At 46.7% G+C, this 25605-nt stretch overlaps 2 protein-coding genes across 2 annotated transcripts in view; both read left to right on the plus strand.

Moving 5' to 3' along the window:
- NDRG3 (NDRG family member 3) overlaps positions 1-7412 on the plus strand; it is a 67911-nt gene extending 60499 nt beyond the window's left edge. Inside the window, exons 13-16 of the mRNA XM_047068703.1 lie at positions 845-892; positions 3266-3301; positions 3390-3441; positions 5807-7412. Coding sequence (XP_046924659.1) covers positions 845-892; positions 3266-3301; positions 3390-3441; positions 5807-5988 — 318 coding nt within the window. The 3' untranslated portion in view covers positions 5989-7412. The remainder of the gene's footprint in view (positions 1-844; positions 893-3265; positions 3302-3389; positions 3442-5806) is intronic.
- A 3802-nt stretch (positions 7413-11214) lies between these two features.
- Positions 11215-25605, plus strand: part of SLA2 (Src like adaptor 2) — a 31065-nt gene continuing 16674 nt past the window's right edge. Inside the window, exons 1-5 of the mRNA XM_047067988.1 lie at positions 11215-11547; positions 14612-14745; positions 19026-19125; positions 19486-19572; positions 21509-21612. Of these exons, the coding sequence (XP_046923944.1) occupies positions 14655-14745; positions 19026-19125; positions 19486-19572; positions 21509-21612 (382 nt within the window). The 5' untranslated portion in view covers positions 11215-11547; positions 14612-14654. The remainder of the gene's footprint in view (positions 11548-14611; positions 14746-19025; positions 19126-19485; positions 19573-21508; positions 21613-25605) is intronic.

A 25605-nucleotide genomic window follows, 5' to 3' on the forward strand; every position in this document is an offset into this window, starting at 1 on the left:
CACTCTATCTCTTGAAATCCTACTTATCCTTCTCTACTCGCTCAGCTCAGTTGTGAAATTTTGAAGTGATGTCCTTCAGCCTTGTATTATGTATTTTCACCCCCACTAGATTCCAGGCTCTTAGCAGTGTTTTTATGTGTGTGCTTGGCAAGCATGTGTAAGAAAAAAGGAGAGATTTAGTTGATCAAATTAGCCATAAAACATTGCTGAACCTGCAGATTATGTCCCTAAAACATTTTCTTTGAGGTCCCTGCTTCCATGGATCTAAGAGTATAAGATACCAAACATGTAAATAGATAGGTTGTAATTCTTTATTATGATGACTGCTGTGAGAGAAGAGAACATAGAGTGGTCAGTATTTAGGTGGGGCAGTGAAAGACCTTGTGACTCAGGAAAGAGGGCGTGAGGAATGGCAAACCCAGGACACAGGAAAGGGGTAAACTGTGGGGTGGGGTTGAGCGGGTGCAAAGGGCTTAGTCAGGGCCATTTGTGCTGGGAAGCCATCAGGACCCCAGCTGGTGAGGGCCATGGTCCAATTCACATTTTAAAATAGGTAACTAACCCCCAAGTTATGTAGCCAGTAGGAGAAATTAGATTGAACATTTAGTTCTTTACATACTCTCAACAGATTCAGAAAATGAAATTAGCCAGACTTTTTAGATTTACTCAGAAATAATCAGATGTAAAATGCATCACATATCTCTTACTTTGTATTTTGGACATTTCTTTGGCTGATTGAGCCATCTCCAAAATGAGCTTTTGATCTTGGAAGATCATTCTCGTGCCAAGCTATTTCCTATTTTTCTAATAGTTCATAAAATTGTTCTCTCTCTTTTTTTTTAAGGTTGAATGCAATTCTCGCCTGAATCCTATAAATACAACTTTGCTAAAGGTAAGGTGTTTTCTTTTCTCATTGCCAGCCAATTTGTAAGTTAATTATACAAGGTTCAAATTACTGTATTTCTGGAATAGTTGCCCAGAAAGAAAGAAAATTTCTCTCTCTGATGGTCTGATTCTTTTTTTTTTTAATTTCTTTTTCCTGAATATATTCTCCTTGTACATAATTGGAAAAAAGAGAAAAGTAAAGAACAAAATAAATAAAAATTACCCATAATCCTACCACCCAAAGTTCTCCTCTGGTAAAAATATTGGTGTCTTTTTCCTATACACTTTCAGTGGCTTTATTTTTTAAATTTATTTATTTATTTTGAGAGAGAGAGAGAGACAGAGAGAAAGCGAGCAAAGGAGGGGCAGAGAGCAGGGAGAGATGAATCCTAAGCAAGCTCCGTGCTGTCAGTGTGGATCCCGACACTGGGCTTGGAACTCACAAACCATGAGATCATGACCTGAGCCGAAACCAAGAGTCAGATGCTTAACCAACTGAACTACCCAGATGCCCCATTCCTATACACTTTTTACATCATTAAGGTCATCGAATATTTACAGCCCTGGGTCTGTTTTCCTCAACTTTTGATATGAGCATTTTCCCATGTCATTAAAAACTTCATAAGCATTATTTAATGTTGTGAGAATTAAGATGGAGGGAATTATTTACATGCTAAGTCCTATTGTATTGGTAAGGAAGCTTCCAATAATGTTCTAATGAAGGGGGTGGGTGCATTTTCTTTCTCTTAGAGCAGATAGAGAGCAGCTCTTATATTAAATTTCTGAAATCACTATCAAGTTTCTTCCCCTATTCATTGTACCCCAGGCAAGAGTGTCAGCCTCGCTTTTTCTACAGCCTGTAGTAAAATGTTCAGCCTGACACACTGATTTGAATATGGATTACTGTATTGAAGTGCTGATCTTATGTTGCTTACTGCTACTTTTTCAGCCTGAAAGACCTCTGATTTCTTCCCTTTCTCTTTGAAGTGGCTTGAAAGGGAAGTCCTTTCACCAGAAGTAGGCCATAGTTCCTGGAAATAGAACATGGGGTTAATGCTCTGAGGCAACAGAATGCAGAATGTTCTGAGGTCCAAGTGGTTGATGAACTGGTCCAAAATAGGAAGTCTTTTTATTTGTTTTGTTTTTTAAAGCATATGGTTTCAAATAGTTTTTCCTGCAGGTTTGAATCAGTATTCTGAAAGCATAAAACTGAACTCCATAGTATCCATGGATGTGGTTATTTCTGGGCAAAAATGCCCACCACTCCAACTATTTAATAGGCATCAAGCTTGGAAATAGTTGCTCTTAATATTTTCTCTCTACGTGTGTCAACTGTTTTATGTCAGGTTTTGACTCTTAAACTTCATGAAAATATAGCCTGTGCCAGTTAGGTGTGTTTTATACTTAAATCAGGGTAAATGTTTGTTCCTAATATTATTATTAGAATTTGAGGGCACTGCCTCTTGTTAACCTCAAATTCCTGTGCCTTCTGTAGCATTCCCATCTGCTAAATAACAGTCCCCCACCTCAACGTTTTCATGCTAGTGAATAGAAACGATGGTTTATATCTTTTTCTTGAAAAGTTCCAGCCAGCCTGTACAGGATACTGAGTACAGAATGCATAACAGCTGGAAGGAAGAGGGTAGGCCCGTGGTTGGCTGTCATGCCTTAGAAACAAGGCATGTTTTCTGCAGATTGGCAGAATCTGCTTCACCTGGGAGCTTATTGGAAATGCAGGTTCTTGAGCCCCACCCCAGACCTATTAAATCAGAATCTCTAGGGCAGAAACCCAAAAATCTGAGTTTTAACGAGTCTTCCAGGTAATTCCAATGCTTGCTAACAAAACTCTACTCTAGAAATCCTTGCACAGGTGAGAATAACCAGCTGTAAATATTTACAAAGTGAGAGCCTCACCAAATCCAGCTTTGAGAGGAAAGTGAGTTGGCCAAATTCAACATCACCATCTGATTGGAGACATCCACTTAGTTGAAGAATGAAGATGATATTAGGATGAGAGGGAACTTACAAAGCATGGTACCCTGAGAAGTTAGGGTCACACTGTTTGAGGACTCTGAGAGTAGCATTCTTCAAGGTAGTGGCAAAACCAGTGAAGTAGTGGTAACTTCACTGTCACCCTTAATGGAAAATTCTCACCCTGGGCCTGAAAATCAGGCTGTACATCTTACTAACTAATAAGTAGTTAATAATCTTTTCAGATTTATATACAAGGTTATTGTTAGGATATGTCTTTGTATAAGAGTGCATTGAGGAAACATACACTTTAGTTAAACATTAAGTTAATCCTGTCCTATTTGAAAAGACTCATGGATTCTCAGCACATCCTCTAAGTTTAAGTACATACGTTTTTCTCCTTTTTTAGATGGCAGACTGTGGTGGGCTACCCCAAGTAGTTCAGGTAAGGAGATTGTTTTTTTACAAAGCACTCATTTGATTCTACTTCTCTGTCTGTGCAAAGATTAATACCTTCTTATTTGTTCCCCTAGCCTGGAAAGCTCACCGAGGCCTTCAAGTACTTTTTGCAGGGAATGGGCTACAGTGAGTAGTACAAAACTTTCTTTCTAGCAAAAATTTAATGATAATGGGGTCATTTTGACATCTGGGGAGCCCACAATTCTCAGGGCATAACTTATCTCTGTGGTAGCCAGCCTAAAGTCAAGTAAAAAACAAAATATTGATGGAATATTCTTCTGTATGTATATATATAAGGTGAGCTAACACTTACTAAACACTTGCCTTGTGCCAGGCGTTCTGTGTTTATAACCTTAAGAGGTAAGTTCTGTTATTAGTCCCATTTTATAGAAGAAGAAACTGAGGCTTAAAGAGACTAATAAACACATTTCCTAGGATAACAGTTCACCTGCAGAACTATGATTCAGACCCTAGCAGTCTGACTCCAGAGTCCATCTTTTCAACCACTGAGACTTAGGCTTTCCTAAACTTGTGAATCTGAAATTTGCATTTGAACTCAGCTGGTAATGATGCCTGGCCTAGAAAAACACAATGGAGACTTCAGAAGAAAAGGGTAATCTCCTCAGTTACATCCGCCCCACTAAATAGGAAATGAACTTGCAGAGTAGTTTAGAGTGAGTCCAAGGATGTGTCCATATTGTGTGCCACTGTCCTGGTCTCTTGTATTGTGAGACCCCTCAGCTTTCTCATTTGTCACAGACTATTCACACTTGCTCCTTTCTTGGAATTTTTAAGAAGAAAAACTCTCTTCAACCCAGGTACAGAGCTCTTTACCCAGTAGGGTGATTTTTTTCCTGTCTTTGGTATAAGTGTGGTAAATGGCCATTGGACCGCTGCCTGGGCAGCAGCTGACCCCTGGGTACAGCCCTGTGCCTGGCAGGCAGACTGTGTATGTCTCGTCTAGAGTGGCTGTGTCATCCCCGTCTGTGAGCCACTACCAACCGAGCCCACACCCACATCTCTCTGGCTCACTGGGAGGAGAAGTCCCTTCCCTACCCGGTTTTCATCCCTTTCCTAGGAAACAGCTGATCTTCCAGCCCATTTCTGATCCTAAACAGATGGCTGTTGGTAGTGTATGGGGAAAACAGTTGCCCTTGGCTAGTTGAGAGAAGCATCCTAGATGGTAATAAAATATCAGTCAGCCTCACCTCTTCTCTGGGAGCTTAAAATAAAACTTTGTCCCTTAAAGTATTCTGTCAGTGTTTACTAGGCAGCCGAGGTTGCCACTTGGCACTCTTGGATCACTAACCTGCCTTTTCCTGTGTCCATCCTGCTTCCAGTCCCGTATGTGCAGCTCAGTCACCTGAGCACCGAGTCAGGTACCTTCCTCTGTGCTGGCCCCGCCCCTGCCTCCCAGCCATGCTCTCCTGGCTGTACGGCTGCCTGCAGCATGTCCGCGGTTTTCCTGTGCAGTGAGAGCCCGATAGAACGTGGCTCGTTGTTCCCTAAGAGGGTTAGCCTGCAGGTCCAGCCCTGGTTCCCCAGGAAGAAAGGAGCGGGTTGTAATAGCCAAGCTTTCTCTTATCATCCAGATCCAGGGTCACAGCAGTACCCAAAACTTTATAGGCAGGGCCCCTCTTCCACCACCACCTACTGATCCTTGCATGAACCCCAGACACAGGAATTAAAGGGTAGCCTTGATTCTAAATAGGAATATCAGAGCCTATGCCTGGAAAACTTGACAGGTGATGGCATCTTTTGACCCCAGCATTGAAATGACAGCTAAGGGAGTAGCCAGTGCCTCGGGAAGATAGGCAGGGAAGTTATGCCAGGTAAGGCCGTGTCCTGGCCAAGCTGGAGGGACCATAGGGTCAAAGCAGTGGTAGAACAGTAGTCTGAGTGAAACACCCACTCCTAGAGTCCTTCCCTTGCAGGCAGCATGTACCTTGCTGTCTGCATAGAGGTCAGCGCCAGCCCACCTGTCCTCCCCTACACCCACGCCTTCCTGGATGTCTCCTCCCCAGGTAGCAAGGATAGCCTGTGGACACGGATGGTAGTCTTGTTGTATCGGGCTTGCACTGTGTTTGTGAAACACCTTCATACTTGTGTGGTTCATCTTTCTTTTGGTTTAGTCTTGCATGCACTGCAGGTTTTGGTTACCCATTTGGGTTCCCAAAGCCTCCTTCCTAATCACTGTATGAATGGCGTGGGCATAGCTAAGAGGCTGTACTCTGGACTTAGGTTTCCCCTTATTCTCCTATAGACTAGAGTTAGCTGAGATACCAATCAGATCCAGAGGATTAAATGAACCTTGCATATAGCCACTCACCTAAGCAAACAATGCAAAATGGAGATGGCTGTATCTTGTCCTGGGTCTCCCCTTAAATGGGTTGGGAAAGCTAAACATAAAGCAAAGCCTTTGGTGAAATTTCTGGATTAGCTAAGCTTAGCCAGGGCTCCATCTTCTAGTCCTCTTGGTTCTTTCTTGCAGTACCATCTGCCAGCATGACCCGGCTCGCCCGATCACGAACCCACTCAACTTCAAGTAGCATCGGCTCTGGAGAAAGTGCCTTCAGCCGATCTGTCACCAGCAATCAATCAGATGGAACTCAAGAATCCTCTGAGTCCCCTGATGTTGTGGACAGACACCAGACCATGGAGGTGTCCTGTTAAGCAGATGATCCTCCCCTGGACCATGCAAGTCCATCCTCCTTCAAACGACCACTCCATAATATAACATTTCATCCAGCAAACTGGCATCTATCTTTAACTCCTGCATGGCCACTGACACTCTCTGGTATCCTGGATTTATCATTCTCTCTGCTTGCCCACCCTCCTTTTTGTATGTACCAAGAACCACTTCCTTGCCATTACTATAACATTCCAGCATCTTTAGCTGATCAAATTTCCATATCTTCCCTTGCCAGCTTTTCTTCGTGCTTTCCCAACTACGTATCTGACAAGATTCTTTGATCCTGGTGTATGTGTGTGAGCACGCGTGTCTGTGTTTGTGTGTGCATAGTTCTGTGATTTTAGATATGCTTTCTTGTAGAGCTTCTGCAAAACAACAAAAAAAAGGGGGACTTTTTTTTTTTCCGTTTCATTTTCAATGGTGTTTTTAAGGGAAATCTACAGAACAGGTTTCTAGGCTGGGTAGACCCCTGCATTCTCTTTTGGTTCCAAATTAGTCAACAAGATTTGCAAAGTGACTTCAGCAGCTCGGAGGAATGTGGAAGATCATGATTACTATTGATTGTGACCAATAGAAGGGAGCCTGTTACATAAGAGAGGCAGGCAGGGTGGCCAGCTACCTTGTTCTGTCCAAATGCATTCACATATGTTATTCTGTAAATAAAGGGGAGGGATAATATTCTTTTAGAAGCCCAGGAATGATGAGGTTCTGATGCAATATGGAGTTTTCCTAAGAAGTGAGCGTGGCTTAATTACTGGACTCTCTTAGCACAGGAAGGTGGAAAACAAAATATCAGGCCTCCGCTCTGCCAGAGCAAAACTGCTGTTGCTGCAGTGTCTGATACCACTTACCAGATATCCACAAGAAGTGCCTCCTGAGTCTGATGAAGAGTGTTTCTCCACCCCTCAATCCTCAGAGAAAGGAGAGGTATGGCCTGAAAATTACATAGATGGTGAGGAAACAGCTGGGGGAAAAAGGCACAGACATCAACGGAATATCATGTATAATAGGCATAGCCTTGACTTCAGCTGACTTAGTGGATGCTAAGTGAAATTGGTACAGAACCCATTTCTCAGAAAGATTTTTGACAGTTCTTTAAAAAGAGAGGGAAGGGGCTAGTCTATAAGGACAGACTATGCAGGTACAGTTGTGTTTAGTGGAATGCTGTGTGAGGGGTCACAGCCAGCCAGAGTATCACTGGGAAGAGTATGAAACCAGCTGCCGCACAGCAGGGCCCCGGCTCGTGATGGCATCAGATGTAAGCTCAGGGTTAGACAGTTCCGAATCTTAGGAAGGGGCTTTTCAGACACACTGTTCGCTTTCTGCTGAGATAGGGAATGCGTCACTCTGCCAGAGTACAACTTTTTACAGATTATTAAATAAAGCTGTATATGTCTCATTGTTACCTGATTGCTGGTGTTATTTCTCTCAAGCTACTCACTGGGGTTCAGGGTGGAACCAGGGTACTTGTGTTTTTGGGCTTCGTGCTGGGCTTTTTCACATACCGATCATTATCTCACCCAAGAAGAAATGAAGACTCCGGATAAATAATTTGCCCAAGGTCATACCAGTAAGCCCATCTAGGAGTGCACTCCAGGCCCATCTGACACACTGCTATTCCCCTCAAACCAAAAATTATCTATCAGAAGCCTGATTGTGTGGCTTATAATGAAGGAGGAAACGCTAAGGTCTTGGAAAGGCGTTTCACATTTCAGCTCTGCCACCTTTGGGGGTTGCTGAGTCCCACCCTGATTTAGTAGTCTGCAACCACATGCCTGGGTTCCTCAAACAGACCAGACTGCATTTCTCCAGAAATGGCTCTTTGTATCGACCAGTAACATTAGGAGGCCACCATCAGTTTCAAATGATCCAGGGGCTGCTGCTACCATATAGTAAGTACATCGAGGTTGCTGTGTCTATGGAAGATACTTGTTACATGACATGGACCCTGCTCATCCTGGGAAAGGAAATGAAGCAAATGCATGTGGACAGAGATACAGGGCACCGAGCTGAATTCCCGACAATACAGGACAACAGTTTTTGAGCTGGAGGTGGTCTGATGGTCGCAGCTCTTAAAACCCACATCACTCCGGCCTTCTTGCCACACCTGACATGAATGGCTGCCTGCTTTCCCACCTTAGCCTTGTGACTGGAGTCAGGCTGCAACTGACTACACCTGATTGGTCCATACCATACTTTTTTCTCTTATCATTTTCATTTCTTTTCTCCCTGTTCAGTCCAGAAACACTTGGATGCCTGCTTTGTGAGAGTCAAGGAAATGGCCACTTAGATTACCCAAGATGATTATATAAAAGCTCTTCCGGGGCGCCTGGGTGGCGTAGTCGGTTAAGCGTCCGACTTCAGCCAGGTCACGATCTCGCGGTCCGTGAGTTCAAGCCCTGCGTCAGGCTCTGGGCTGATGGCTCAGAGCCTGGAGCCTGTTTCCGATTCTGTGTCTCCCTCTCTCTCTGCCCCTCCCCCGTTCATGCTCTGTCTCTCTCTGTCCCAAAAATAAATAAAAACGTTGGGAAAAAAAAAAAAAAAAAAGCTCTTCCATGTAAATCATCTTACCCAGTTCTTACAGCACCCCTGCAAAGTGGTCAAGTCGGTTTCATAGACAAGGAATGGGTGAGGAGAATTAAATGATTTGGCCGAGGTCACCTAGCCTGAAAATTTTTCCAGTTCTTCCAAAATCAATGCATTTTCATATTCAGCCTTTTTTTAAATAAGATTTTATTATATCACTTTCTGGCATTATCTTTTTTTGTTTTTTAATGTTTATTTTTGAGAGAGAGAGAGAGCATGAGTGGAGGAGGGACAGAGAGAGGGGGACAGAGGATCCTAAGTGGGCTCCATGCTGACAGCAGAGAGCCCAATGCAGGGCTCGAACTCACAAATCGTGAGATCATGACCTGAGCCAAAGTTAGACACTTAGCTGACTGAGCCATCCAGGTGCCCCTCATATTCTGCCTTTTATTGAGCATCTGTCATAGGCTGGGGGCCTTTGTACCATCTATATGTTCCATAATATTGGTCCGGTGAGGTAAATGCTAGTCCTATTTTATGGATGAGAAACAGGCCCAGAGGTGCTACAAGTGGTCACAAAACTAATAAACAGCAGATCCGGGCTTTTAAACTAATTCTCAGGTGCCTCCTTTGATTTAACCTTGAGGCCAGTCTGTCAAATAAGAAGGTGGACGTCAGAGTTGTATGCAGACAAGAGCAGGAGGGTGGGCCTGTGCTCACTTCCCTCCCTGCCACAGGCCACATTCTTTGGCCATCACCCATTCTAATATTCGAATTAGAATGATCTTACACAGGATGTGCCTCCACTCTGGCTCCTTTCAGCTCTTTACACCAAGTGCCCGTGGAGTTAAATCTCAAACCAACCTTCCCTGGGAGAAAAAACCTGAGCTGGAATGTGTTCTTAGGCTGGCAGGGCCCTAGAAAAGACTATGGTCTGAGCTATAGTCAGGAGCTATTTCAGTGCCATTTTGTGTTAAAAAGCGATGTCTCCAGGAATACTAAGCCCCCTAATGGAAAGGCAGCCATAGGTGTGGTTATTTAGACTTTAATGAGATGAGGATTTTATTTAAATTTTAATGAATGAGGTAACAAAGACAATTCTATCAAATTCCTTATCCTGGGGCGCCTGGGTGGCTCAGATGTTTGTCTGACTTCATTCAGCTCAGGTCATAATCTCATGGTTCTTTAGTTCAAGCCCTGCATCGGGCTGTTTCTGTGGAGGGTCTGCTTTGGATCCTGTCTCCTTCTTTCTGCCCTTCCCGCCCCCCCCCCCCCCCCCCCCCCGCCGCTCGCACATGCTCTCTCTCAAAAATAAACATTAAAAAGATTTTTTGGGAATGCTGGTGCAGCCACTCTGGAAAACAGTATGGAGGTTCTTCAAAAAACTAAAAATAGAACTACCCTACGACCCAGCAATTGCACTACTAGGCATTTATCCAAGGGATACAGGTGTGCTGTTTCGAAGGGGCATATGCACCCCAATGTTTATAGCAGCACTGTCAACAGTAGCCAAAGTATGGGAAGAACGCAAATGTCTATCGATGGATGAATGGATAAAGAAGATGTGGTATATATGTACAATGGAGTATTACAGACTGAGGGTTACAGGACGGGTTGTGGGAGGGGGGATGGGCTAAATGGGTAAGGGGCACTAAGGAATCTACTCCTGAAATCATTGTTGTACTATATGCTAACTAATTTGGATGTAAATTTAAACAAAAAATAAAAAATAAAACAAGTTAAAAGATTTTTAAAATTCTTTATCCTAGCTGAGTGATTCTCAAGCTTGGGCTGTGTATTAGAACACCTGGAGGGCTTGTGGAAAGCAATTTGCTGGTCCCACCTATGGAGTTTCTGATTTAGCAGATCTGAGATGGGGCCCAAGAATTTTTATGTCTAACAAACTCCCAGATGATGCTGAGGCTGTTGGCCTGGGACCACACTTAGAGAACCACTGTCTTGGTCTTATTGCCCAAAGTGGTTCATGGACCAGCATTGTGGGGTATTGCCTGGGAGTTGTTAGCAGTACAGAATCTTAGGTCCCACCCCAGACCCACCAAACTAGAATCTGCTATTTAATAAGATCCCCAAAGGAGAGCCTGGGTGGCTCAGTCGGTTAAACTTCTGAGTTCAGCTCAAGTCATGATCTTCCTCTCTGCCCCTCCCCCAATAGTGTATCTGCTCCCTCTCTCTCCTTCTCTCCATCCCTCTCTGTCCCTCTCCCTCCCTCCCTCCCTCTCAAAAATAAATATTTAACAAGATCCCCAAGGAATACCTATACACATTAAAGATTAGGACACATCACTCCAAGGCAGTGTTTCCCCCAAAGCCAGTCAAGGGAATCTCTTGGGAGTGTATAAAATTCAGATTCCTTGGCTTTCCTCTGGTGACTTGGACACAGAAGATGGGGGATCCCAGGAATCTGATACCAGCGACAGACTCAGGTGATTATAATGGTCAGGTAAGCATGGGAAACTCCTCACTTACCTCAGTTCCATGTTCCTCAGACAAGACCAAGCCACAAAGCCAGAGAAAAACCTCTCCCTCTAGGATGACAAGGCAGCTGCTTCTCCTTTAGAAACAGGAACTTGGGGAAGGTGGCTCCTTGATGGTCTGTGATGCCGTCAGAGGAAATGGGTGGTTGTGAGAACCACAGAGCCTGCAGATGTGAGCTGGGAGCCCCAAAGACCCTATGATAGAGCTCAAAGAGCCCTGAGCCTTCTTCCCTGGCCTAGCTGTGCTTGGGAGGGCTGCCCAGTTGGGGGTCTCTAAGGAGCATGAGTCTCCTTTCTCATCCCAGGTGTACAAATTGCTGAGCACTGCAGATGCAGAGCTACCCACAACGATACCAAGAGCATCTCTCTGAAGACACTCCCAAGCTGAGAGGATTCTGGGTGCCCTAGGACTAAGGACTTTGGAAGATGTCCAGAAGGGCCCTCCAAAGCCCTACCCTCTCCAGTCAAAGCATGCATCTAAGCTGAGCCCTGGCCCCAAGCTTTGATGACTGGAAACCAGTAAGTATGTTTGCTTGGTATGTAAGCTTGGTATGTTTGTAAGTATGTTAGTATGGTCTCAGGACTATGAGGAAGCATGGTCCCCCCCAGAGGCTGGGAGTGAGCTTTACAGTGGGGGAAGGAGTTCCAGGAAAAGAAGTGGTTCTGTTGAGGATGTAAGGGGGTGGTTTTGAGGGTCCCCAAAGGAACCCAGGCCTTTGGCCTCCCCTGCCCCCAAAGCATTACATTATTTCCTCCAGCTTGTCTTCATGTCTCTTCTGGTCCCATCTCAGTCACCAATTTGCTGTATGATTTTGGACCCCCCTCTGGCTACAGCCTTTCAACGTCAGTGAATGAGAGGAGTCTGGATTATAATCTTTGAAGGCTATAAAGTCTACAATTCCTCTCAAAAGGGTGATACTTCTCAGCTGAGAGAGAGAGAGGTCTCCCTTTAGCTTAATCAAATTCATCACTCTTAACCTCTGCCGCTGAGAAATTATCTCCAGAAGCACAAAAACAAAGATGTGGATTATAGACCCAGGCTCTGCACTAACCAGCTACATGAGAGTGAACACGAGGTTGTTCTCTCTGAGCCCTGATCACTGTACGTGAATGGGTTTCAAAGCTGCCGACCTCTCAAATGATCAAGTGAGAAGATCAAAAAACAACTGTAGGCAGTGTGCTGATCTCAGCAGCCTTTACTGTTTTCCTTCCACCCACTGGCCTGGGCCCCCTAGAAAGTGCCTTGCACATAGTTAATTTTTCAAAGACTTGTGCAATTAATAATTAGATTCTCTCTAAAGTTTTGGCCAACATCTCCTCCTTCTAGGCCTGCACACCCCGTGGTCTTCATTTGCCCCCAGGAAGTGCCCTGGCCCTGACCAGGCCAGGTGAAGGGAGCTGGCAGAGGTCTGGGGAGCTTCCAGCTTCACTGTGGCTCTCCTACCTCTCTTGGGTCCATCCCCCAGCTCCACTTGCTGCAGAAAGAAGTCTCTGGGTTTAGTAAAGTTGGTGACTATGGTGACTTTGTCTTGTTGAAGGAGGGAAAAGGAAACTAACCTTTACTGAGCACTCTATACCAGGCTCCCCGACTTCTCCCCACAACCTAGTTGGTACTATAGTTGGTACTATCCCTGATTCAAAGATGAGACAGAGGTTATGTGCTTTGCCCAAGGTCACAAATGGAACCTGGTTGGTCTGAATTAGTCACTCATGCTACCCAGGAAAGATTTCTCTCTGAGATTTTTCTGGACTTGTGTCTGCACAGTTAAGCATAGAGCTTGTATCTGATACCCAAGGGGAAAGGAAAGGCTGGTGAGCAACAAGAATGTTCAAACCCTGATGTGAAGAGGAGCTGTAGCAGTGAGGGCATTAGAGCCCATTTCAGGCTGTCACAGCTTCAGGATCCCAAAGTCTGAGCAGGAAGTAGGTGCTGGAAGCCATTTCCTGAAGATGGGCCTATTTTCTATTAAAGAGCTCCATCCTCATGAGTACTGAACTCTCCATGATGATGACAGAAACCCATACTTAATCAGGCATGGTGAAGGGTTCAAAGGCAAGGCCAGTGCTATGTCACTGTGCCATTCTGTGATCTCCTCCAGAGAACCAAACTGGTATAATTATTCCTTGTCTCTACTGAAAAGGATGGAACCATCTGAAAGAATGAAACTACCTCCCTGAATTACTTTAATAAAGTTTTTGAAAAAATTAGCATTACCCTAGAAACCTGGGAATTAAAATGATTCTAGGGACGCCTGGGTGACTCAATCGGTTAAGTGTCCGACTTTGGCTCAGGTCATGATCTCACGGTTCATGAGTTTGAGCCTTGTGTTGGGCTCTGTGCTAACAGCCCAGAGCCTGGAGCCTGCTTAGGATTCTGTGTCTCTTCTCTCTCTCTGCCCGTCCTCCACTTGTGCGCGCTCTCTCTCTCTCTCTCTCTCTCTCAAAAATAAACATTAAAAAAAATTATTCTAAGGATAAGACACTTGTCCAAAGAGCTAATAATCACTTTGGTCCATTTAGCTAGTGTGTGTTGAGTGCCTTTTATGGGCCAAATGTCTCATGAAATGTTGAGGAAATAGGCAAAAAGAGATCTTTGTACTCATTGAGCCATAGAATAATGGCAAATTAAACAAGTAAACACTCTAATATATGAATAATTAAAACTTGGGAAGGGGGCACCTGGCTGCCTCAGTCAGTGGAGCATGCAACTCTTGATCTCGGGATTGTAAGTTTGAGCCCCACATTGGGTGTGGAGATTACTTAAAAAATAAAATCTTAAAACAACAACAAACAACAACTTGAGGAGGAGCACAACAGGGAGTCGACAGAGAGAGTGGCCTCTGGTGAAGTGACATTCAGGACACAATAAATGAAACGGCCCTGGCCAAGCTTTTCTCATGCCTTATCTCTTGGACCCGGATGTTGGGTATTGTTATCCCCATTTTTCAGATGGAGGCAAAAAAGCAGGGAAGTGGCTCAACAGCCAATCCCTCCAAAGCCTTATAAGTCATCGCTATGGCATGCAGTCTCCTAGTCATCTTACTTTGCCCTGTGCAAAACAGTGACACTGAGCACTAATAACTGTGCTCAGTGTCACCGTAGCTTATTGTGACATGAGTTCCCAAGCCTCCTTGGATCCCCACCCTTGCCCACCTCTAACCCTAGCCATGGGTCCTGTCATTGTGCCCTGCCACCCAGTGGCAGAATGTGATCCCACATCAGGAAATAGTTCAGAGTAGGCCTGTCATAGGAATAATTGCTGAGGGCTGGGGGATTCAGGGAAATCTTGCCAGGGAAGGGTGGGATCCAGACAGGCCCCAAGAGGGAAAAGGACATTCCAACCAGTGGGCCACATAGGCAAAAGCCCAGAAAAAAAAGAGTAGAGTATGGCTGCAGTGTAGAAAAGGTAGGCCTGCCAGAGAAAATGGTCTAGTTGCAGAGAGCCTCCTGAGTCTGGTGGAGGGGCTGGAGTCTGGTGCTGCTGGGAGGGTCATCATTCCCTTTTGCCAGCAGGGCTGAACTGAGAAGGGAAAGGGTGTCTGGGTATCCGGGGCCTCTGTGTCCATCACAGTATCTCTTTCAGATTTCCCTTGACCCTGTGCTTCTGAGTGGTCTGCTGAGGAACGATGGGAGGACAGCCCAGCAGAGGGAAAACCCAGCCAAGCCCAAGCTCAAGCCCCTCTGTCCAAGGCCCAGGCCCTGTGCCCACGCAAGCAGGTAGGCTGTGGGCCCTTCCCACACACGGTAAAGTTGCACAGCGCCAGACACCACTGCCTCTGTGGGCTTTCTTGACCAGCCACTCCAGCCTGACTTCAGGTGTCAGTGAGTGCCTGCTGTATACCAGGCCCTTCTTTGTGAACCGTACAGGCAGTGTCCCTGCTCTGGGGAAGCTTACATTTCAGCAGTCAGAACATTAAACAACTAGATAAACTAGAAAATGTGAGTAACAGGTGCTAACCAAGAGGGCGTATTAGTCCCCCAGGTGTCTCCCAAGGCTTCCCTACTCTTCAACCAGTTTATTAGGAAATTGAGCTGCTAATTCCAAGACCAAATCTAAGACCAGCTCCACTTCTGTAGCTCTCCAAAGCTGTACTTTCCGGTATAATAGCCCCTAGCCATTTGCAGCTATTTAAATTCAAAGTAAGATTAATTAAAATGAAATTAAATATGTGGCTCCTCAGTCACATCAGCCACATTTCAAGTGCTCAGTTGCCATATGTAGCTAGTGTTTACCTATTGGACACCACAGTTTTATAACACTTCCATCATCACAGAAAGTTCTATTGGACATCATTGCTGCAAAGTGTCTCTTCTTAGCCTGTACAATATTTGGAACAAAATTAAAGGCATGGTAATTGGAAGAAACTGGGACATATAATGCATACGCTGAACCTACAACTATGACTTTTAAGATAGTCCTGACTGAAAATGCCCATTTTTAGGACAATCAAAATATCCTAGAAATTCTAATATTTTGGTATCAAAACTATAGCCCCAGTTTGTTTCTTGTTCCCCCAAACAACCCACAAATAGTTTCTTGAATCACATCCTGATTTGGGGTTTTGATGGTGTATTCATCAGGGTTCTCCAGAGAAACAGAACCAATAGGGTTTGTGTATGTGGGTGTGTGTGTGTGTGGACACAGAATTTATTTTAAGAAATTGGTTCATGCAATTGTGGGGGCTGGCAAGTCTGAATTCTGCCAGATAGGCTGACAGGCTAGAGGCCCAGGGAAGAGTTAAGATTGCAGTCAAGTCTGGGGGCAGAATTCCCTCTTGCTTTAAGAACCTCAGTCTTTTTGTTTTAAGATCTTCAACTGACTGGATGAGGACCACCCACATTATGGAGAGTAATCTATTTTATTCAAAGTCCACTGATTTAAATTGTTATCTCAGGGCACCTGGGTGGATCAGTTGGTTAAGCATCTGACTCTTGATTTTGGCTCAGGTCATGATCCCAGAGTCATGGGATTGAGCTCTACATTGGACTCCAGGCTCTGTACTGAGCATGGAACCTGCTTAAGATTCTCTCTCTCTCACTCTGCCTCTCTCCCCGACTCACAAACATTCTCTTGCTCTCTCTAAACAAACAAAACAAACAAACAAACAAACAAAAAATTGTTATCTTCACAGCAACATCTAGACTTCTAGACTGGTATTTGACCAAATATCAGGGTACTGTGGGCCAGCCACATTGACACATAAAATTGACCATCACAGATAACAAATTACTCTAAACCAAGCAGCACTTGTAGGAGGACTGACATGGGCACACACTTAAACAGAACTAGGAGACTACGGAGCCAAATACCTGGATGTCTGGGCAGAAGATATCCCCAATCTGAAAATTCCCCTGCAATAGCTGAGGCCTCTTTCCCCTCCTCAGCCCTGCCCCTAATATCCTCATCTTCCTAATGCCAGGCTCCCACAGGCATTAATGCCCTGGGCTCTGTAGTTCTGTTGGGGAGGCAGCTGCCTCTTTGTAGCCACTCAGTCTGCACAAAGCCTGGGGCCCACCAGGCTGAGCAGGAAGAGACCTGGAAACCACACAGACCTCCCCCTCGTTTCCTCTGAATCTAGCCACAGGCCACGGCCCCAGTGCTGCTCTGAGTCATGGCCAGGCTGCTGAGGGGCTGACCTCCGGCAGGTGCTCTGGGGGTTCTCCCTGCCTGTGAGACCCGAGGGGAACTGTGTTCCTCTCTCTGACAGGGTCTCCAGGGGGAAGGGTGGGCCTCTCTCTTGGTAGGTCAACCCCTGGTCCCAGCAAGAGGACAGATTTGGGGCAGCCCCTTCCATGAGTCATTTGTCCATCAGTCTTGCATCTGTTCAGAATCTACCAAGGCTCTACCACATGCCAGGCCTTGTGCCGGGGCCAAGGGACATAGAATGGACAAGATAGGCACAGCCCCTGCCTTCAGAGACAGTCAAGTCCCAGAGACAGGAGCTAAACCAATAGTCAGTTGCAGTTGTTATATTTTGGTGACAGTGTGTTTTAAGAGGTTCTTATTGAAAGTGTGTGCTGAGGGACTCATCACAAAGACTTCACCAAGAAGGGACATTTTATCCAGGGAGTGAAGGATGAAGGCAAGTTGTCCAGGAGGATGGTCAGTGAGTGGGACAGCGAGCATATGCAGCTCAGTAACAAGTAGGGGTGCAATTCCAGGGCTTCCAGGAGGCAAAGGGGTCCTTCCAGGCCATCTTGTTGAAGGATGCCCTCCACAAGACTTGCTTGCATTGTTTATCTGGGCATCAGGCATTTTCAGGCATCAGGCATTTCCCTGCACCATGTGATGGCCAGGCCCTGTGCTATATAGACAGCTCTGAGGAGCTCCATTCTGTGGTCACCATGTGGATCGGCACATGTGTCTGGGAGGACATGTAGGAACCAGGTCCCTTTCTGGGAATGCCGTGTCATTCTTCCCATGTCCACCTGGAGCCTAGGCCCTTATATCACACAGTGTCCAAATCTGGGTCTGCCCCACCCATCCTCTGGGTCCTTGTCTGTTCATCTGCTCTCCCTTCCCCATCTCCTGGGGCATCTGTCTAGAAGGCTTCATAGAGCCTGCTGAGGCCTTGGATCCTTCAGGAGCATCTATGAGACAGATAAACTTTTCTTGCTGACCTTGATTGCTTTTCATAGCTTGATGCACTGATGTGCTAACAAGTCTGTCTCTCTTTTCCCTTTGTTTCAGAGACCCCTGATGAACTGGGATAAGGAGGAAGGAGAGGGAGGGACACTGGATGTGGGTGAAGTGGCTCTCAGCAGCCTGTGGAGGGCAGGGTTTTCAGGATGAGAAGGCCCAGACAGATATCAGGAGGTCTAGTTAGAATGGGCAGGCTGATCCCTGAGGTGGACGAAGGATGAACATCCTGTGCTGAGGGAGCTGCTTGCCACCTACCATCCAACCTCAAAGTTGGGCCTCATGACCACCGTGTCTTTGGGACCAGTCCTGGTGTGATGGGGCAGGGGTAAGGGGAGGCTTAGCATCCTCTGGCTCCATGGCTTCCTCTCTGAATGTCAGTGTCCCAGAGAGTCTGGACTTTTTCGGTGAGGTGCTACAGCTGTCCAGCCAAGTCCCCCCAACTTGGGCCCATGAGTAAGCCACAATGGTCACCCAACCCAACAGTGCCCCATGGGAAGAGGGACAGGGAATGACATAGAAGCTACTTCTGGCACAGTACCCTACCTCATGTCAGTTGCCTTGCTGAGCAATGGGGCTGACCGGAGAGGACTGCCCCGGAGCTTGTGAGGGCTGAGGTGATGCGTGCAGCACCCAGTCAGATCCTGACACTCAGCAGCCACTCAGTAAGGGATGGCAGGCATGTGGCCAGGATGCTTGACTGGGCCACATACACTTGCTGAGTGTTTACTCTGGGCCAGGCCTGGTATAGTGGGCCCCTGGGACCCCAAGTTTTCTCGGCAGCACAGACCTACACCTGTCATTTTGGACAAAGACCATGGGAGAGCCATGCTCCCCACATGCATGGCATTGTGGAGTTACAAAGCCTGTACACATCTGTGATTTCATTGGCTCCTCCAGGAGTCCTCCTCCTCCTATGCTCACCCTGGACTTCACCCCTCAAAGTTAGTCCATCCAGTGCCCATGTCATTAGAACTTGTAGAAACTGAGCTCAGAGATCTGTGCTGATAACCTGATTAGAGCTGTAGTTTTTAAGTTTGCTGAGCAGGGGAATCCTTTTATCAAAATCTTCTTGAAGATCTCCATATAAAAGAGGATTATAGCCGGGGGCCCCACTCCTCTTGACACACTAACCTATTCCCTGAGGTGACTCCAAAAGATGTCTGGGCACTCCTAGGGCTCTGCAGAGGCCCACTGAAAAGGCTTCAGATTCCAGGGTGACCCTCTTGGAATCCCAGCAGGCATGATCCCCAGGGTGCCCATGAGGGAGTTGATTGTGGAAGCCCGGACTCCACTAGACTTCACATGTGGAGGGAGGACTAGCCGAAAAGGTGACCATCTCTGTCCCTCTATGCAGAGAGAAACAGGGCCACAGCTGTGGCCCTGAGCAGTTTCCCGGTAGGCGAGCACACAGAGCTGTCGCTGAGACTGGGGGAGCCGTTGACCATCATCTCTGAGTAAGTCCTCCTGCGGGGAAGGATGGGGTGCTCTGCTTTCTCTCCCTGACACCTGAAGATACACTATTGGGAGAAGGGGCCCTTCCCTCCAGAAGAAAAGAGCATGGCCTTTGGTGCTGAGCTCACATATGGCCCTAATGATTTCAGGAAGCTTGACACACCTGCAGGAAGAAACAGTAGGTGGGCAGGGCCTTGCAGGGGGCCCTGAATCATGCCATCTATTGCCCAGGAGGTACCAGCACTGGGTGGTACAAGGAAACCTGGGAATCACAGGTGGGATAGGTGGCCAGCCACAGGAGCCAGCCTGGTGGGTCCTCATGAATCCTAAATGAGCAGTTCCCCTCTCCTTTCTCTCTCCAGAGATGGAGACTGGTCGACGGTGGTGTCAGAAGTTTCAGGCACAGAATATAACATCCCCAGCATCCACGTGGCCAAAATCTCCCATGGGTGAGTCCACACCCCAGGCCCTGACTTAAGGGAACTTCCTGCTTTCTCTTCCCACAAGCATATCCTTTATGGCCAGTCCTATGCTGAGCAAAACTGGGGAGAGGGGCTTTGGAAGGTGGCCAGGAGTTCAGTGAAGGTGAATGCCGAAAGGGAGTAGCCTTGAATATGTGTCCTAAATGTCCTGAGGCAAGAAAATGGAGGGGTGGTGCCCCACAACTTAACAAGCCTGTCTTTCTAAGAGGTGCCTCGAGGGAAGGCAGGACATGGGGGATGCAGGGTCTCTTACAAAGTGTGGGCCACTGCTCTCCGAGAGTGAGTGACAAAAGAAACTGACTCCAGAGCAAATTCTGTGTCGTGAGAGAGACAGGAAGTGAACTGTCTTTGGGTGGGATCTACCTGCATAACATGGAGTCATACAAGTACACTGTGTGTGACAGCCACTCTTCTGAGAGAAAGTACAGCTCTGGCACTGGATGGCCTTCCTTTTCTGAGGCTCATGGGGATATCTGGCTCTGATGAGAGTAGTGCAGGGATCCTGAGACCTGTGGGCATCTTGTAGAATAAACTTACACAGAGGTTGTCGGCATCCAGGTGAAACCCGTCTTGCCCACGTTTTTCCTAATAGCCTGGCCCTGCTGGCAAGAGATTTTGCATCTCCAGTGTGGTACTGAAGTTTCAGCCAAGGAAACACTGACCACCTCCCAGAGTCCCCTTCCCTTGCCTTTCCATCTACTTCCCGGTGTTTGTAAGTCACATGAATGGCTTGTTTTATTTACTATAAAACTAGGCTAAGTTTGTTGCTGGCACCAAGCAAGTCATGGCTTCTCTGATTTATTTACTTGGAATTGACTCAACTCTGAGTTTGGCTGTGACTGTGGAATTTCACACAATGACAGGGAGGCAGCCATTTCCATTGAGTTGGCTTCTGAAGGTTTTCCCAGGGACCATAGGGCATGGCTCTGGGGACATTAGAAGGCTGATGGACTAGTAAGCCAAAAAAATTCCTGCAAAACCACCAAACTTTCCACTGTGGTTAAGTCCTTCATGAACATATAGGTGAAGGATTAAGTGAAAGGAGAAAGGAAAACAGAGGACCAGAGTAATCAACAATCCAGCAGTGAAAGAGGCACCGAGGAGTAGGTTATGAAGATCTGTGCTTTGGGAGGCACATATGATGATTGATAGGCTGCATGATTTTTCCCAAGATTTTAGAATGTCTTGAACATTCTAGTTCCAGCATTTCTACCCACAATAAGCTCCAGTGGGAGTTAGATTTCACTGATAATGAATACATGTTCACTCATATGCCTTTTTGACTACAAAGTTAAACTTTAAAACATTCAAATAAAATACTTACTAAAATTAAAAACAAGGGGTGCCTGGGTGGCTCAGTCGGTTAAGTGTCCAACTTCGGCTCAGGTCGTGATCTCAAGGTCTGTGAGTTTGAGCCCCGTGTCGGGCTCTGTGCTGACAGCTCAGAGCCTGGAGCCTGTTTCAGATTCTGTGTCTCCCTCTCTCTCTGACCCTCCCCCGTTCATGCTCTCTCTGTCTCAAAAATAAATAAAGGTTAAAAAAAAATTTAAAAAAAAAACACAATAAAATAAAACAGGCAATTATTGGAAAGGTAAAGGCTTGGAAAGGTGAGTGGCTAGCATAGGGGTACTGGAGGAGCTGGGCAGTGATAGGAGAGAGTCTGTGATCACCTCACCTGCCCCTAGCCCCAACGACTTGGAAATGAGGTCTCCAGGTAGAAAAACCTGGGACTGACCCCATGAGGTTATCCTCTGAGGCGTCTGGAGCCAGGACTAAGGCAAAGCTGGGGAGCCCTTGGAAACCATGTACAGTTGGAACTCTGAGGTCCAGAGATGGAGGAGGGGTGGAGTAGAGCCTTGGCCCATCCCCACTCCAGGGTGACTTCTCTCTGTCCCTCCCCCAGGTGGCTGTATGAGGGCCTGAGCCGGGAGAAAGCTGAGGAACTGCTGTTGCTGCCTGGAAACCCCGGAGGGGCCTTCCTCATCCGGGAGAGCCAAACCAGGAGAGGTGGGTAAGCTCAGTCCTGGCTTGTCCTTTGAATGCTGAGAGTCAAGTGTGAGGTGACTTGGGGATAGAAGTAGAAGGCTGGATGTGAAGGGCTATAGTACCTGGCTTTGGAGTTGGGCAGTCTGGCTGACTGACACCAGGTTGCTGCCTCAAGAGCCCATTTATAAAAGTGGGTGTGAATGGTCCACAGTGGGGATCCGGGCTCAACCTACACTTTGGCAACTGGGTCTTGTAATAGAGTACAGTCACATGATTTCCCTGCCCTCACCAGCAATGATTCCTTCCTCCCCAAAACACAACCCAATTCTGATCTCTTGGCAAAAAGTTGTCAAGTTCACAAGGTCTCTGTACTTTGGTTCACCATCAGTCAGAACTAGAAAACTCATTGGAAGTCAGCTTTTGGGGCTCCTGGGTGGCTCATTCAGTTAAGTGTCCGACTTCGGCTCAGGTCGTGATCTCACAGCTTGTAAGTTTGAGCCCCACATCAGGCTCTGTGCTGGTAGTGCAGAACCTGGAGCCCGCTTCGAGTTCTGTGTCTCCCTCTCTCTCTGTCCCTCCCCTGTCCCTGCTCACCTTCTGTCTGTCTGTCTCTCTCAACAATAAATAAACATTAAAAAAAAATAAAAAGAAGTCAGCTCTTGATCTTCTTTCTGCCGTATAGATGGGGAAGATGAGGAAACAGAGGCCCAAAGAGGGGTAGGGACATGTCACATTGTACATTCATATGGGACTTCGCCCATTTCAGGTTCAGGACCTTTGCAAACAAGACACAAAGTTGATAGAGTCTGTCTCTGATGCCCTGCCTCCCTCTGAGGTGCTGTCCTGAGACCCTTACAGTGAGGGCAGAGAGGGATGTTGGAAGAGTGGCTGTGCTGACGTTTATGTTAGACCTTTTTGTGCCTTCAAACTACCCTGTGGGGGATTGTATTTCCACTATCCCCATTTTATAGATGAGGAAAGTGAGGCTTAGAGAGGAGAAATGATCTGCCTGGAGAGACATGACTAAGTGTGAAGCTGGGATTCAAACTCAGCTGAGGTCCGTCTCACTTCAGACTCCCAAGAAAGGTCCATGTGTCACAATAATGGCAAAACTGCAAGTGCAGTGGAAGCCTAGGGAGGAGATACTTAGGAGCGAGGACAGGCCTCCTGTGCTTGCCCTAATTTGAACCAACCATGATGGGTTGTCAGGGTCCTTTGCTCCCAGTCTCCTTCCTGAGGCCCCCTTCAGCACATCTTTGCCTCCCTTCTCCTTCCTTCAGAAGTTCGTTAGATTGACTTCTCCCCAGCCCCTCTGATACTTTTCAGGCAGCATCAGCAACCCACCCTCACACCCAAAGGCTGGCTGAGACTGGGGCTGGCCTGAGTGCAGCAGCTGCAAACAGGAAACCACAGCAGTGGGGCTAACTGGGACAAGGGTGCTGCAAACCAGGCCCCAGTGATCTTGAGAAGCCACAGGAAGTGTTCCATGTTCAGCTGCCCCATCCCCACCCTTTCTCTGGCCAGGTTTAGCCACAACCGCATGGTGACCAGCACGTACTGCCCCTTTCCTAAGAAAGAAAATATGCAGGAGGAATTGGCTGGGAAATAAAGGAGAAAGCAGATAAGGATCCATAACGATCTTTAAAGATCCATAAACATCCACATGATTACTGAGATTAAGGTTAGATTTGACTCTGAGCTTTCCCATAGCCAATCCCAAAAGGAGGTAGATCAGAATGCAGCTCTCATTATCAAAAAAGGAAGAGCTTTGTCAGTTCTGCAGGAAAGGCAATGGTTTCCCCAGTACTAATTTCTAATCTGTCATCTGAGGCTTCCTTTAGGGCAGTGTTTGTCAAGCTGCAGATTGAAACCCTTTTGTGGGCCAAGAAATTAGTTTAATTCAGTGGTTTTAGAGCAGTGGGTCTGAAATCTGAGTGGCCATCTGAATCACCTAGAGGACTTAAGACAAAGAACTGGCCAAACACCCAGATTTTTGTTTGGTGGGTCTAGGGCAGAACCCGATAATTTGTCTTTCCAACAAGTTTGCAGGTAATGCTGTTGCTGCTGCTCTGGGGACCACACTTTAAGAACCATTGATTTAGGGGTACCTGGTTGGCTCAGTCGGTAGAGCATGTGACTCTTGATCTCTCAGGGTCATGAGTTCGAGCCCTATGGTGGGCATTGAGAGAGAAAGAGAGAGAGAGTGTGAGCGTGTGCACACTCGAGTTAAGGGAAGGGGCAGAGAAAAAGGGAGAGAGAGACAATCCCAAGCAGGCCTGGCACAGACAACGAGGAGCCCTATGTGGGGCTTGAAACCATGAACCATAAAATCATGCCCTGAGCCAAAGTCAAGAGTCAGAGGCTAAACTGCTCCTACCACCCAGGAGCACCCCCCGCCCCCCACCGGCCAAAAAAAATCTTGAAGAAAAAAACAAAACAAAACAAAATGCTGATCTAGACCTTGGCTGCAAGTTGGAATCATCTGCTTTATAAATTACTGATGCCTTGCACCCAACCCCCAGGGTTTCTGATTTAATGGGTCAGGGGTGTGGCCTATGCCCTAGAAGATATAAAAGTCCCGCCAGGTCATTCTGATATGCAGCCAGGGTTGAGACCCTTTCATTTAGTGGATCTGGACCAGTGAGTGTTTGAAGTGAAATATAAGCAGAAAACTTCAAGGTGCATCACTGGGGTTGGGAGAAATAGTGTTTCATCCTATTTTTGTTTTAAGTAATTTTAAGTGTGTCCTGGGTCACAGTGTAAAATTTCATACTATGGTTTGTAGTAAAAAAAAAAAAAAAAGTTTGGCACTACAGCTCTATGAGGCCTGAGTAACATCACAGAACATTGGTTCTCAGACATGAGTGTACAGGAATTGTCAGGGAAATTTCTTGACAATACAGACTCTTGGGCCCCTTCTGACTCTATTTACAGGGCTCAGAGGTCAGGAATCTTCTTCCTTCACAAGTTCTCTGAATGGTTCTTATGTTCTTTTAAGCTTGAAAACCCAGTTCTAATCTAGGGAAACCAGAATTAAGTAGTAAGGGACGATGTTTTTTACATTTACATAATGCATATTGTCATATATAATAGTAATTAACTATTGATTGAGTGAATGTTATCGGGATTGGCTTTTCTTTGCATCAAGGTCCAAACATACATCTGGGAAGGGAATTTGAGTTTGTGTGTGGAACAAGGAGGGAGGCCTAGGGCCTGTGAGCTCCCAAGAACACTACTCAGAGTCTGGACAGAGGAGGGTACGACTAAGACCTCTCCATCTTCCCCAGAGTCCCTCTGGCACATCTGTCTATGTTCTAAACCTGGGGGAAATCATGGCAGGGCCCAAGTCAGGCCCCAAACCTTGGTATGTGAAGGGGCACTGATGACTCTGTGGAGGTCACGGGACTGCTCCAGAGGTCAGCACCAGGGTCAGCCCCAACAGCATTTTCCCCCTACCCCCTCACCTTCCTGCTGTCCTACTGTGTGTCTGTTCTGTGATGGGAACTGTGAGGGAGGTTGAGGATCAAGACATGCTTCCTGCCACTGAGGGGCTCACTTCTGTCTATTCTGTCAGCTGTGAAGCACTTGTTGAGCATCTCCTCTGAGTCAGGACTGCTAGATCATGGTTCCTATCCTCAGGCTGCAGACAGTGGAAAGTCCAAGGTGCAGCATCCCCAAGGCTATTAGCCTCTCAGAGGCCTCAGCAGATGAAGTTCAGGAGGTCCTGCTAGGTCTGCCTCCCCCCACAGCTTCCTATCTGATCCCTCATACCACTATGGACCTCACCCCACCTCCTGGTATCATAATCAGAACACCAGGGAAAACATGGTGCCTGACCCCAGAGGTCCCTGCAGGCCAAGATGTGACATTGGCTAATGAAGCTAGAGCTTTCTGGAATCCAGGACATTGTACCTCTCTTGCCTTTTTCCCAGTGGATCTCCCTTCAACCCCTGCACCCAGTTGTTGTTGTTGTTTTTAAGTAGGCTCCATGCTGGACATGGAGCCCAATTCGGG

Source organism: Lynx rufus, unplaced genomic scaffold, assembly GCF_022079265.1.
Source record: "Lynx rufus isolate CCGP_SWC_20201006 ecotype Redwood Valley unplaced genomic scaffold, mLynRuf1.p SCAF_8, whole genome shotgun sequence".
Classification (NCBI taxonomy): domain Eukaryota; kingdom Metazoa; phylum Chordata; class Mammalia; order Carnivora; family Felidae; genus Lynx; species Lynx rufus.